The sequence below is a fragment of the Gasterosteus aculeatus genome, chromosome 18 (genome assembly GCF_964276395.1).
Source record: "Gasterosteus aculeatus chromosome 18, fGasAcu3.hap1.1, whole genome shotgun sequence".
NCBI lineage: Eukaryota > Metazoa > Chordata > Actinopteri > Perciformes > Gasterosteidae > Gasterosteus > Gasterosteus aculeatus.
Genome location: NC_135706.1, coordinates 1,172,274 through 1,185,550, shown reverse-complemented (window position 1 = coordinate 1,185,550; position 13,277 = coordinate 1,172,274). Strand labels below are relative to the sequence as shown.

Here is a 13,277-nt window from a genome sequence, read left to right as displayed (position 1 = left end):
GTTCTCTTCTACACGATGATGTAGTAGCTCAGTGTGGCCCCACGGTGTCACTGCGCACCATGAAAGGAGCCTCCACCGTCTCCTGAGGGACACCAGACTCACAGCGGCAGCGTGGGTGGAGATCTCTGGAAAGGAAAGTGTGGACCATTTAACGCCCTGAACCATGGTTCACTTTAATACTTTGATTAGAGGAGAACCTTCAGGCTTCTGTTCCAGTTTAACCTCTGTAGTGGGAGGGAGCAGTGTTGAGTCGCCTCCTCAGAGGTTCCCTCCCACCACAAAGGTCTAGATGGGACTGCGTGGTGGCCAGTTACCTGGTTGCTGAGCTCCCTTCCTGCTTGGCCAAAACACGGGTCTGAAGGTGGAGTCGCATTTATGCAAGAGGCCTGAGCCATGGACCATACCAACTGTTAATTGATTTTTTTGGTAAATATTACCTGTTCTAAAATGTTTGGGAAGATGAACCCACTTTTTTGCAGTAAAAACCTGTTTCCTTGTGCCTGGACAACCAGGGGAGGTTGAATATGAGGGAAGGTTCACAGAGCTTAGCAGCAGTGATGTCCATCATCCAGACACAGGAATGGGAAAAGGTTGCTTATGAACATAAATGTTTATTATTCATTGAAGAACCAAGAAAATGTAAGATGATACAAAACAGTAAAGTCAGAAGTTAAATCGATCAGCATACAACAAACACATGCACGTTTCATTCCACGAAAAGACAGAACATGCAGTTCTTCCCTTCCCTACCCCCAGGAGGTCACACCTGATATTCAAAGGCTCACACTATTTTCCACTACCAGTGGATCCAGGTATCTGTAGGGGACCTTGAGAGCCACGTTTCTGGCTTTGATCTCAGCTGTTAGCACTTTAAGCTCTGCTTCAAAGCGCTTTATCAGCTCGCAGGGTTGTTTCTCTCCAAAGTGTTGCTCTGGGTACTGGCCAAGAGTGACCTGATGACAATGATACATTTAAAAAAAGTGTGAATTTTGAATCAGACCTTTGACCTTTAACAACTTATACTTTAAACAACGTGAAGATGCATTTTGATTTGATTAAAGACTTGGGTACTTACAATGTCAGTGGACTGCTTGCTGAGCAGCCACAAGGTGGACATTCCCGTAACCGTCGTGTTGATATCAGGTAATGTCTGCAGCAGCGTGGCCTCGCTTGTTGTCCCCTTTGTGGTGGGCGGAGGTTGTTGTAGGGAGCTGGGAGTGTTGGGCATCCAGCCGCCGTAGTCAAACTGTGATCAATGAATGCAATAACTGAATACGCTTTGAAACGTTGGTGAAACGATAGTCATGGTCCCATGAAGATGACTTTCTCCTCGAGCCCGTACCTTCAAAAGGAATGACATTCCTATCGGCCTAATGTGTACTTTGGTTTTTTTATTAATTAAAACAAACCTTTGATGCTTGCATGTAAACACGGTTAAAGACGATTGTGAACATTATACCTTCTAACAGTCAGTATGTAGCGTTGCCACCTCACGCCCGATTGTCACGGTTTGGGTTCATGTCCTGTTTAATTTTGTAGTTTCTTGCCCCTTGTCTCCCTGGGTAACGTCACTTCCTGTGGGTGAGCACGGTCGTCCTCCAATCAGAGGGTTGTGGGTTTGATCCCAGCCCCGGGTAACCCGCATGTCGATGTGTCCTTGGGCAAGACACTTAACCCAACATTGCTCCTGTAGCTGCGACTACAGTGTGTGAATGGTAGTTACTGATGGGCAGGTGTCACTGTGTGTGGTTCTCCTGTCATCATTGTATCAATGGCTGTGAATGGGTGAATGATGTCATGTAATGTTAAAGCGCTTTGAGTGGTCAGAAGACTAGAAAAGCGCTATACAAGTACAGTCCATTTACCATTTACCATTCCTGCCTTGTCCTGTCGTCCCCTGTGATTGTCTGCCGTGTCATGATTGTTTCCACCTGTGTCCAATCACCTGCACCCTAGGGCGACTGTGGGTGAGTGGGGAGCACGGTCGTCCTCCAATCAGAGGGTTATGGGTTCGATCCCAGGCCCGGCTAACCCGCATGTCGTTGTGTCCTTGGGCAAGACACTTAACCCAACATTGCTCCTGTAGCTGCGACTACAGTGTGTGAATGGTAGTTACTGATGGCAGGTGTCACTGTGTGTGGTTCTCCTGTCATCAGTGTATGAAGGGGTGTGAATGGGTGAATGATGTCATGTAGTGTTAAAGCGCTTTGAGTGGTCGGAAGACTAGAAAAGCGCTATACAAGTACAGTCGATTTACCATTTACCTTCCCAGTGTATTTAAGCCATGTGTGTCCCTTGTCATTGTTGAATGTCCAGAAGGCCACGTTGAAGTGGTGCTGGTTCTCGTCTGTTTTTGCCCCCCTTGGAATTTAGATTTTTTGGAATTTTTTACTATTAGAGTCGCTTTGTTTTTGAAATTCTGCGTTTGAGTCCTGCCTTCCCCACCTCCGGACAACGATAGCAGTTGTTGTTCAAAGCATCACGGTGTCAAAGTGAAGCCTCACAGTCCCGCTACCATGGCCGGGCCGACAAATCTTGTTCATGTTCAACTCGCTAACAGTAAAAGCCTCATGAAATTCATTCCACAAAAATAGCACCAAGCAAATAGAAAAGTCCTTACCTGTCCACTGTTCACCGCCGAGTGCTGTCCTGAGCAAGTGAAGATCACCATGGTGACAAACTTCACCAATTCAGCCACGGTGGTAAAACTCTGGGGAATACCTGACAATAAGAGGGAATATATGTTAAAGTTGTATAGATGACACAATATAAGTTTGACTTTTATCTGCATTATGATCATATTATGGTTCTAAAATATGCATATTTTCCATCATCAACATTGAGCTTGTTGTTCAGCTCACCTGTTTGGGTTTGGGAAAGGAATCCATGTTCAAAGATGTCTGAAATCCACTTCTGCAGCTCAGAGTCCTTCTGGACCTCAGCATCATTCTTGTAGTAGAAGCTCAGCACGTCGTTCACAAACCTTTCAGAAAATGTGGATACTTTCCTTAAACCTCATTTGAATTGTTATACAATGCAGTAATATTCTTATCCAAGACATTTTCAAGGTCATTGCTTAAGAGTGATCAGTTGTGCCTTTTCTTAAAAGAATTTGGTGCAATTAGCCGTTAGCGTGTCATCAGCACCAATGATTTGTTATTTAAAGGACATCTTCCATGATGAAAGGCAGGAATGTCCCCTCACTAATCCCACAGTGGACCTCAAAGTCACGTAGGCCGGTTCATTTAGAAAATGTCATCCGTCACTCAAGAGGTGAGTCACTCATTTACTGTGTAGTCATATTTACAGGCAATATGAATCTAACTTGCAGCAGTGCCTCTGGTCTCTGCTGTGGAGCATATATTCCAAGATAATGCAATTTTCTCCTAAAAGTTTATCATGGACTGGGAAATAAACAGTTTGCAATGGGGAGCAGGTGGGGTAAACTATGCATCTTACAGCTTAACTGATCCTTTGACAACGGTCCCAAACCACCGGGCCGTGAAAAGCCCCCCATGAAAACTACAATGCACTTCTTCGTTGAGCTTTAGAGCTCTTGTTCTCCAATAACAGGATAGCTGTTCTACCTGTGGATGATACCCCAAAGCTTGAGTCCATCATCTCTGTAGTAGAAGTTGGGCACGTCCTCCAGCCCACGCTCAGCGATGTCGTCTGGAATGCAGAGGGAGCTGTAGGTCACTGAAGACCACAATCTCTTCAGGAGGGTCTTCATATCGTCTCCCCCAGAAGCCGCAATCTAGGAGACATTCAAATATGTAAGGATTAAAGTTAGACGAAAAATGAAAGAGACATTGGAATTATAAGAATACTGTATATATATCTTAAGGTATTGGTACCTTTGGAAAAACTCCAGACTCAGATATTAGAAGGTTTCGAGCGAGGTGGTTGATCTGTATAGTGTAGCGAGTGTAAGGTACAAGGAGCTGAAAAAGAGGAAAACATGACTAACTTCAGGGCACACATCTTCATGCCTCCTAGCAGGGTGAATACTTTACATTATTATTCATGAACTAGAAGACACAAACAGGAAGGATTGTCCCTCTCAGTTACCTTGTACAGCGGATGCACCATGGGCACGTTGCGCAGCAGGGACACGGCGAACACTTCAGCCAGCAAATGAGTGCGCAGCAGGTGAGTCCCGAGTTGATGCTCGTTGAAATCGGCACTTCTCACAAAGACTTTGGCCAACAACCAGTCAAACCCGTCAGTGGGAAGGAAGATGGGATTATCTTCTGCGGGACTTTGCTTCAGCTGCAGAGCAAAAAGGAGGTCTGGTTACGTCCATCTTTTCAATCACCACGTGTGGTCAATATTTCTGCTTTCAGATCTCTAAATTCATCATTACTTTAGATCCCAGGTCAGAGCACACGGTCAACTTGAGAAAAGAAGCCTTCAATGCTCTAAATTATCATACCTTTGTCAAGGAGAAAAGGGAGGAAATATGGCAATTTCAACGACAATATTTGAAAAATCTTTTCTCTGATTCACACTATTCATATACACTGCCTGGTCACCTGGATTAAACTAAGCAAATAGGTACGAGCCTCCTGTTGGATAATTACTGCATGGGCAGCAACAGTATGAGGTCAGCTGACTACCTGAATTCCATCAATGGATTTGTTCTTCCGTGATGCCATCCATCCATCCATTTTCAACCGCTTATCCGGGGTCGGGTCGCGGGGGCAACAGCTCCAGCAGGGGACCCCAAACCTCCCTTTCCCACATCTACCAGCTCTGACTGGGGGATCCCAAGGCGTTCCCAGGCCAGTGCAGAGATATAATCTCTCCACCTGGTCCTGGTCTTCCCCGGGGCCTCTTCCCAGCTGGCCGTGCCGGGAACACCTCCCTAGGGAGGCGCCCAGGGGGCATCCTCACCAGATGCCCAAACCACCTCAACTGGCTCCTTTCGACGCAAAGGAGCAGCGGCTCTACTCCGAGCTCCTCACGAATGGCTGAGCTTCTCACCCTATCCCTAAGGGAGACGCCAGCCACTCTCCTGAGGAAACCCATTTCGGCCGCTTGTACCCGTGACCTAGTTCTTTCGGTCATGACCCATCCTTCATGACCATAGGTGAGGGTAGGAACCAAGATTGACCGGTAGATCGAGAGCTTTGCCTTCCGGCTCCGCTCTCTTTTCGTAACAACGGTGCGGTAAAGCGAGTGCAACACCGCCCCCGCTGCTCCGATTCTCCGGCCAAACTCACACTCCTATTTCCCCTCACTCGTGAACAAGACCCCGAGGTACTTGAACTCCTTCACTTGGGGTAAGGACACATTCCCTACCTGGAGTAGGCAATCCATCGGTTTCCTGCTGAGAACCATGGCCTCAGATTTAGAGGTGCTAATCCTCATCCCGACCGCTTCACACTCGACTGCGAAACGCTCCAGTGAGAGTTGGAGGTCACAGACGGAAGATGCCATCAGGACCACATCATCTGCAAAAAGCAGTGATGAGATCCGCAGCCCCCCAAACTGTAGACCCTCCTCCCCCCCACTGCGCCTCGATATCCTGTCCATGAAAACCACAAACAAGATTGGTGACAAGGCGCAGCCCTGGCGAAGGCCAACCCCCACCGGAAACGCCTTCGACTTACTGCCGAGCACCCGAACACAGCTCTCGCTTTGGGCGTACAAGGATTGGATGGCCCCAAGCAAGGACCACCTCACCCCGTACTCCCGCAGCACCTCCCAAAGTATCTCTCGGGGGACCCGGTCATACGCCTTCTCCAAGTCCACAAAACACATGTAGACTGGATGAGCATACTCCCAAGCCCCCTCTATGATCCTGGAAAGAGTGAAGAGCTGGTCCGTTGTTCCACGACCAGGACGAAAACCGCATTGTTCCTCTTCAATCCTTGGTTCGACTATCGGCCGAACCCTCCTTTCCAGCACCATGGAGTAGACTTCACCCGGGAGGCTGAGTAGTGTGATACCCCTGTAATTGGCACACACTCTCTGGTCCCCCTTTTTGAAGAGGGGTACCACCACCCCGGTCTGCCACTCTTTTGGCACTGTCCCAGACTTCCACGCAATGTTGAAGAGGCGTGTCATCCAAGACAAACCCCCAACACCCATTGCTTTTAGCATCTCTGGACGAACGTTTCTTCCGTGATGGCACGGGCATATTCCAAGATGACCATGCCAGGATTCATCGAGCTCAAATTGTGAAAGAGTGGTTGAGCCAGCATGAGACATCATTTTCACACGTGGATTGGCCACCAGAGTCCAGACCTCAACCCCATTGGGAATCTTTGGGATGTGCTGGAGAAGGCTTTACGCAGCGGTCAGACTCTACCATCATCAATACAAGATCTTGGTGAGAAATAAATGCACTGGATGGAAATAAATCTGGTGACATCGCAGAAGCAAAGAAATATAGTGTGTGACCTTTTTTTGGTGGCGACGTTTCTTTTGGCCAGGCAGTGTATATAGTTAAGCAACCTAATCGTGTAATTTCTCTAAAGGTATTTTGATCTTTTCTGCACAAATGACATCTGTAGTATTGGATATCTGAAAATCAGCTATTTGAGCGCTAATCTTACCTGAATAGCAATTGGCAACAGTTTATCATGGCTTGTTTTTCGAAGCAGGACCAGGGGAGCCATCAAGTACTGCTTCTTCCCGTTGATGACGTTTGGTTTCACTCCATCCAAAAGCTTGTAGTCACACAGGAATAGGTTTCCTTTCTTTTTCAAATTCCAGTGAGGATGAGAAAAAAAGTTGACTCAGATAATATTAATCATACTAAATTAACGCGAGTGCAACATACTTTTACAGATATGATCAAATTCAAGACATTCACCTTCATTTCATCTGCCAAGCTCTGACCCCCGAGGGAGACCATGTCCTCTGTGACAGGAAAGTTCTCAGGCAGGGCTGAACAACGTCGGATCATCATGGGGTTGACCCCGTTTAGAAACTGGTAGCCAAAGAAATCATCTTCCTTCCAATTATCCCGGACATAATCTGGAAAAAAGCAGAGGTTACCATGTTGGAGTTTTAAACGTTCTGCTAGAAAATCTCTCTCTATCGCAGTTATCAGCTTGACTACTGTGAAGCAGACTTTTGGAAACAAAGTGTTGCACAGATTCAGTCACAAAGTATTTTATTCAAGTATTTATTGTATGTTCTTGTGACATTTTTCCCATATTTATAAAGCCAAGTAACAAGAACATGAGTAACATGCTTTCGGTGGCATCATGAACATGTGAATGAACACTATCAAGTATGTCATTGAACTACCCCGACAGTACCTGATATGTCAGTGTGTTTCAACCAGAACACCCGCTTGATGGAATCAATATCAGGCCAGTTCTTCCGGGAATCAGATAATCCCTTCAGCTGCAACTCGAGCAGCCTGAGAAATAAAATCAAGAAGTCAATTTCATCATTAACCCTTAAATAATTTAATAGGGAGACTTCCTTCCACAGATTCCTCACCCAGTCCCTCCTGTGTAGATAAACTCTGAAGCCTTAGTGAAGGAGAACCGGACCTCATAAGGGAGAGAAAAAGGGTCCTTTGCCTTCATGCAGTGGGTTATTCCCTCCAGATACTCATCCCAGCTGGTAAATGAAGAGCAGAGCAATGAGGAACAATGTCATATGTTGGTTGATGTTTCCCACAAAGAGTGAAGGTGAAAGTATCTTTTGGGTCCATGAAGCTGTGAAGGTCTGACTCACCGGTAGTCTTCCTCTCGCTGCTTCAGCTCCTGCATCCGACTGTATCTGCCTAGATCGTTGTCATCCTCGAAGACTCTCAGAGCTTGAAGAAATTAAAAAAACGCTTAAAATTGTTAATAAACTCAGCGTGTTGGTTACTCCAGCCTCTTTGGAGACCAGCTTTTCCTTCTGTCACGTCTTCAGCGGTCAGTGAACAGCGTACATGAGGTCTAAGTCAGATTTGCACAAACCTTTTGCCTCCCTGAAGCGGTGCACCTTACTGTCAGCGATCCAGCGATGGATGGGAAACATGTAGGTTTGACCCTCGGGGGACTTCACTTCCACCTTGGCAGGGAACCAATCATCTTCAGGCAAGATCCTGGGATGCTGCTTATCAAGCTCTATCAGAACCAGCGATCCAATAGAGACGGGGCAGGACACGGTGAATCTAGGGTTCTGGGGGTAAAGACAGGAATGGGATGGTTAGCATACAATACCGAATGGAGAAAGATGAGAATTTATTCAATGCGTCGTTGAAAGGATAGCATGATATGCAAAATTGATAATGTTGTTATATGACTTTTTAAGGACGAAGAACGGTTTAGGGTTTAGGATAAGAAAAGGGGACACAGAAATCCAAAGTGCCTATGTTTTAATCTTATAAGTATGACCAAATACCTTTTGATAAGATGCTCTGTAGATTTACCAATAGGCTTAACCTCGGTATTATAAGAGGTATAAAGTCATCCATTGACACACCTATATACAGTATGTGCAGGTGTTCTTGGTTTTTCTTATTGTGCACGTCATCTAAAACTACACAACGCTACATGTTGGTGTTGAGATACGTTTGTGTTATGAAGTGACAGCGGTTCTGCGAGGAGACGTGAGGTCCAAGTGCAGGCGGACACTTGACAGGATGATTTATTAGGCCATGAAGGTTTTTTCCACTTCTCCATGCTTTTTGGGGGCTTTCCTGAATCTCCAGACTTTCTGGTATCATAAAAGGGACAGTTCGACCGGAGACGAGAGTTATTTGGGAAGTCTTTTCATGCTTCTTGCTAGATGGGGATAGAGAAACTGTAGCTTAAGTTCTTCGGACTCCGGATCTCCGTTTTTTCTTAAGTTCTCAACACTTTTATTTCCGTTTTTTGTTCAACATTTTATCATCCTTTTTCTCAGTAACTTGTTATTATCAGATTTTTGTTATGAAGTAAATAAAACCGATTTCGCTCTGAGCCTTTTGGAGATTTTTCATTGAGCCCCACCGACCTCGGGTGCCGCTCTGGGCCGGTGTTACAGCCTGTGACAGGTTCGTCCTACGGGAGGTCTCGGAATGACGAGAATGCAGCGGTTGGTTCCATTTTACACTTTATTTTACTGTTCACAACAATCATGGACAGCCGGCTCCAGCCTCCTCGTCTGCTCAGCTCTCTCGCTGTCGCCGGATCTCTGCTACTTCAAGGCAGAACAAACACACACACTGATTAATCTCAGCTGAGGCTGATTATGCCTCGTTATGCACCGTTCCCCGAACCACTCCCTTCTCCGTCCCCTCTGCAGCCGAGCCAAACCACGCCCGCCACCACATACCCCCACCGCCCGACTTAGGCCGGGGAGCCATCCGGCCGAACCTACTCCCCCCCCCTCGAGAGGGCGGGAGAGGAAGTCTGCCACGACCATCTGCGCCCCCGGCCTATGGACCACCTTGAAATTAAAAGGCTGTAGAGCCAGATACCACCGAGTGATCCGGCCGTTGGCATCTTTCATGCCGTGGAGCCATTGGAGCGGGGCGTGGTCCGAACCAGCAACAGCTGCACCTCCAGTCACCAGTCCGTCAAGCTCCTGAAGTTTGCGGATGACACCACCCTTATTGAACTGATCTCTGGTGGGGATGAGTCCGCCTACAGGTGGAGTCTGACCATCTGGTGTCGTGGTGCAGCCAGAACAACCTGGAGCTCAACGCTCTAAAGACAGTGGAGATGGTTGTGGATTTCAGGAGGAACAGAGCCCCACCCTCCCCCATCACCCTGTGTGACTCCCCCATCACTATTGTGGATTCCTTCCGTTTCCTGGTCTCCATCATCACCCAGGACCTCAAGTGGGAGCTGAACATCAGCTCCATCACCAAGAAGGCTCAGCAGAGGTTGTTCTTCCTGAGGCAGCTGAAGAAATTCAACCTGCCAAAGACGATGATGGTCCACTTCTACACGGCCATCATGGAGTCCATCCTCTGCTCCTCCATCACCGTCTGGTACGCTGCAGCCACAGCCAAGGACAAGGGCAGGCTGCAGCGTGTCCTCCGCTCTGCAGAGAGGGTGATCGGCTGCAATCTGCCGTCCCTGCAGGACTTGTTCGCTTCCAGGTCTCTGAAGCAGCTAAAAAGATGGTAGCCGACCCCTCTCACCCCGGACAAAACCTGTTTGTGCCCCTTCCATCTGGCAGGAGGCTGAGGTCCACCAGGACTAAGACCTCCCGCCACACCTACAGTTTCTTCCCGTCGGCAGTTGGGCTCATCCACCAGGAGATGGCCTCCACCTCCGGAGGCTACGTGGTGACCGGAGGGCGGCGAGAAAGGCACTGGTTCCGGCACCGGAACTGGTTCCAGGGGAAAAACTCTGTGGAGTCCTTTTTACTTTGCGTCATTCTGTCATGAAACGGGGAAGGTAGGACCCAGACGCAGAGTTTTTGAAAACAAAAAGACTTTAATAGTCAAAATCCAGAATCAAAAGGCAAAGGGGGGCAAAACGTAGACGGGAACCAGGAACACTCAGACTTGAACATTCGGTACATTCAACAATGACGTGACAAGAGACACATATGGCTTAAATACACTGGGAAGGTGCAGGTGACACAGGTGGAAACAATCATGACACGACAGACAATCACAGGGGATGATGGGGTCGTGTCCCCCCCAATATAGAGATAATACCAATCTGCTCCCCCTCCAATATACAGCAGAAAGTATTTAAAAATATGTTCTCCTTTTATGAACCCTGTCAATGAATCGGTCTCTTGGCTCGCACACTGCTGCCGGGCATCTTTCTCTCCAACGTGCCTCACTGAGTGTAAGAGCTAAGTGTGTATATTGTTTGATGGGACTTTGTTGTATTGAGGACATTATATTGGATATATATGTTGGCATGGCCCCTTTATTTTCCTGCTTATATTGACGTCATGTTTGCAGCAGGTGCAACCTAGATGAGCTGATGAGGCACTAGTGCACAGTTTTTCTACCGTGTGACGGAATGTGCTTTTTGTGTATTTGGTTAACGCTTTTTGCTGTGGAAATAAACACCAAACGAAAAGATCTCCGGTCATTCGGGTCAAGAAAACGGACTCAGTGTGTCTCCAGATTTAAAGAACCGAGTCAGTAAAATGATCCGGACTTGCCATCACTAGTCCCGTGGAGCGGAGACATCCGCCAGGGCCGAGGTGACGGTGCAACGCGACCGGGATCCTGAGTTTCATAAACCTCTCAGGGTTTCCACTGGGAGATCTGGCGAGAAGTGTTTTTCTGCCTTACGAGAAGTTAAAGGGGAAAACCCTGCCCGTCCGAGTAAAACAAAATAAGGGGATTTAACTAAGAATAGCGTGAGATCTGGAACGGAGGATAACATCAACTTCTCTAAATTGATATTTGATTCAATAATCGTGAAATTGAGGAAGAGTGATATTCATTTAGAGAAGGACATTTCAGACTTACTGCTCCTCTGATGAAAGATAACGCTCCTTTATATCTATTGAGCTCGGTGCGTCCACTCTCCCCATCGGTGCCCACCAGCTTGATGAAGACGTTGTTTAAAGTGGCGGCGTTTGGCACGTCGGTGGTGAATACGGTCACTTTGTAATTCACCATTTTCACACTTGCAGGCAGTGGAACCCTGGGGGAGAGAAACAGAATAACCTTTCTGTTACCTGATCAACCTCAGTGCAAAGAACCTTCAACAGACTGATATCACAATGTGTATATATTACACATTGTGATATCAATCTGTGTATATATATATATATAAAGTAACATTAAAGGTTCTTGCTCACCACTCAGGCTCCTTGGATGAACTCTTGATGTATGTGTTGAAGTAACATTGACCCTTCTCTTTTTATAACACACCTCTTTGTGGGAGTTTACAGCCTGTGTGTATGGCATGTGGATATTACACAACTTTTGCCCCTCATAGCATGTCAATTATTTTGCAATCACTATCTGTAGGTGTCACCTTGCGAAGAATTCTCCTCATATCTTCCAGCTGATCAGTGTGTTTACACTAACTAATCATTAACTATAAGAGAGATAACGCACAATGGTGACCTTCAATTCCTTTCTCACATCAGCATATGAATTAAAGCCCCAACAAAGACAAACGCTATCCTCGTTTCCTTTCTTCTATCTATGAGAATGGTGGCTTGACTTTTTCATCGTGTGTGTTGTAGTCTTTCTTCCTTCAGGCGGGTGAGCTATAAAAAGAACATATACATGCAACCAGCGACCTCCGGCTCCTCTGCGCCTGACCCCGTCCCGGCTCCCTGACTCGGGTCCCGTCCCCTGGTCCTCTCCCTCCCGCCCTTTGGGGGTTTGAGGGCTGGCTGGAATCCGGCCCTTGGGGGGGGGTGGGTGTTCCGCAGCCGGCGCCTCCGAGCCCGGCTTCTGTCCGCCCACTGGGTTGACCGCCGGAGGTTCCCCGTCCGTCGTCTCGCGTCCTGCTGGGGTTCCCCTGGCTCGTCCCCTCTCCCTCCTACCCCGTTATCTGTTTTCTGCCCGTCCCGCCCGCCCTTGTGTGTCTTAGGTCCGTCTGGGATCCGTCCTTTAAGGGGGGGGTACTGTCACTGTGTCACAGGGTTACGTCACTTCCTGCCTTGTCCTGTCATCTCCTGTGATTGTCTGCCGTGTCTCTGATAGTTTCCACCTGTGTCCAATCACCTGCACTGTCCCAGTGTATTTAAGCCGTGTGTCTTTTGGGTCCCGGTTGCGTCATTGAATGTTTGAATGTTCTACGTGAATGTCTTCCCTGTTCCGGTTCCCCGTCTGCGCTTTGCCCCTCAGTTCGGTTTTAGACTCTCGCTATGCGAGCGAAACTATAGCTCCTCTTAAAAGAAGATGGACGTTCGGTTTATTTTGATACAAAATACCCCTCAAATAAAATACTAGTGCCAGAAGACCGATACATGTGTTTTGCATTTAAGATATTTGAGTGGATTTTCCATTTTCTCACAATTTGGTAAAGCCAACTGACTTTGCCCTCATCGTGAGTCTAACCAGGACGTTAAACAACTCTTCATATCTTCCAGGAGATTTTTACAGCCACTAACTGGAGGAGTAAAGCTTTCTTTGTACCTTTAGTCATTTTCAATCATTATCTGTAGGCGTCGCCTGCCACTTCCCCCTTCACCCTCCTGGGAGTACAAAGCATGACAGAAAGCGCAATCTGGCTCTTTCAGCTCACGTGTTACGGCTGTGTACCTTGTTCTCTCTCAGGTAGCTCGTGTCCTGCCTGGAACTACCAGCTCAAATGTGTTAATCATTGTGCCATTTTTCTACTGTTCGACAGTAAGTTTTGAGTTTTACGCGATACGGACGTTTTGATCTATTGTCAGAT

The 13,277-nt window shown here is 47.3% G+C and overlaps 1 protein-coding gene across 1 annotated transcript; it reads right to left on the bottom strand.

Moving 5' to 3' along the window:
• Nucleotides 1-591: 591 nt before the first annotated feature.
• LOC120808152 (polyunsaturated fatty acid lipoxygenase ALOX15B) lies at nucleotides 592-11,564 on the bottom strand. Its single transcript, XM_040160812.2, has 14 exons — nucleotides 11,387-11,564; nucleotides 7,932-8,136; nucleotides 7,702-7,783; nucleotides 7,462-7,584; nucleotides 7,275-7,378; nucleotides 6,824-6,987; nucleotides 6,564-6,707; nucleotides 4,072-4,272; nucleotides 3,858-3,944; nucleotides 3,588-3,757; nucleotides 2,862-2,983; nucleotides 2,621-2,721; nucleotides 1,076-1,246; nucleotides 592-953 (listed from the first exon to the last, which is right to left on the bottom strand). The coding sequence occupies exons 1-14, from the start codon at nucleotides 11,537-11,539 to the stop codon at nucleotides 774-776; spliced, it is 2,007 nt and encodes a 668-aa protein (XP_040016746.2). The 5' UTR covers nucleotides 11,540-11,564; the 3' UTR covers nucleotides 592-773.
• Between the last annotated feature and the right edge of the window lie 1,713 nt (nucleotides 11,565-13,277).

What these genes read in the sequence shown, in the direction of transcription:
- LOC120808152 (XM_040160812.2), bottom strand. Translation starts at nt 11,539, where the DNA reads ATGGTGAATTACAAAGTGACCGTATTCACCACCGACGTGCCAAACGCC. An exon ending in GAAACACACTGACATATCAG is followed by an intron (nt 6,988 to 7,274) that starts GTACTGTCGGGG and finishes GCTTTTTTCCAG; the next exon opens with ATTATGTCCGGGATAATTGG. An exon ending in CCTTTCCCAAACCCAAACAG is followed by an intron (nt 2,722 to 2,861) that starts GTGAGCTGAACA and finishes TCTTATTGTCAG; the next exon opens with GTATTCCCCAGAGTTTTACC.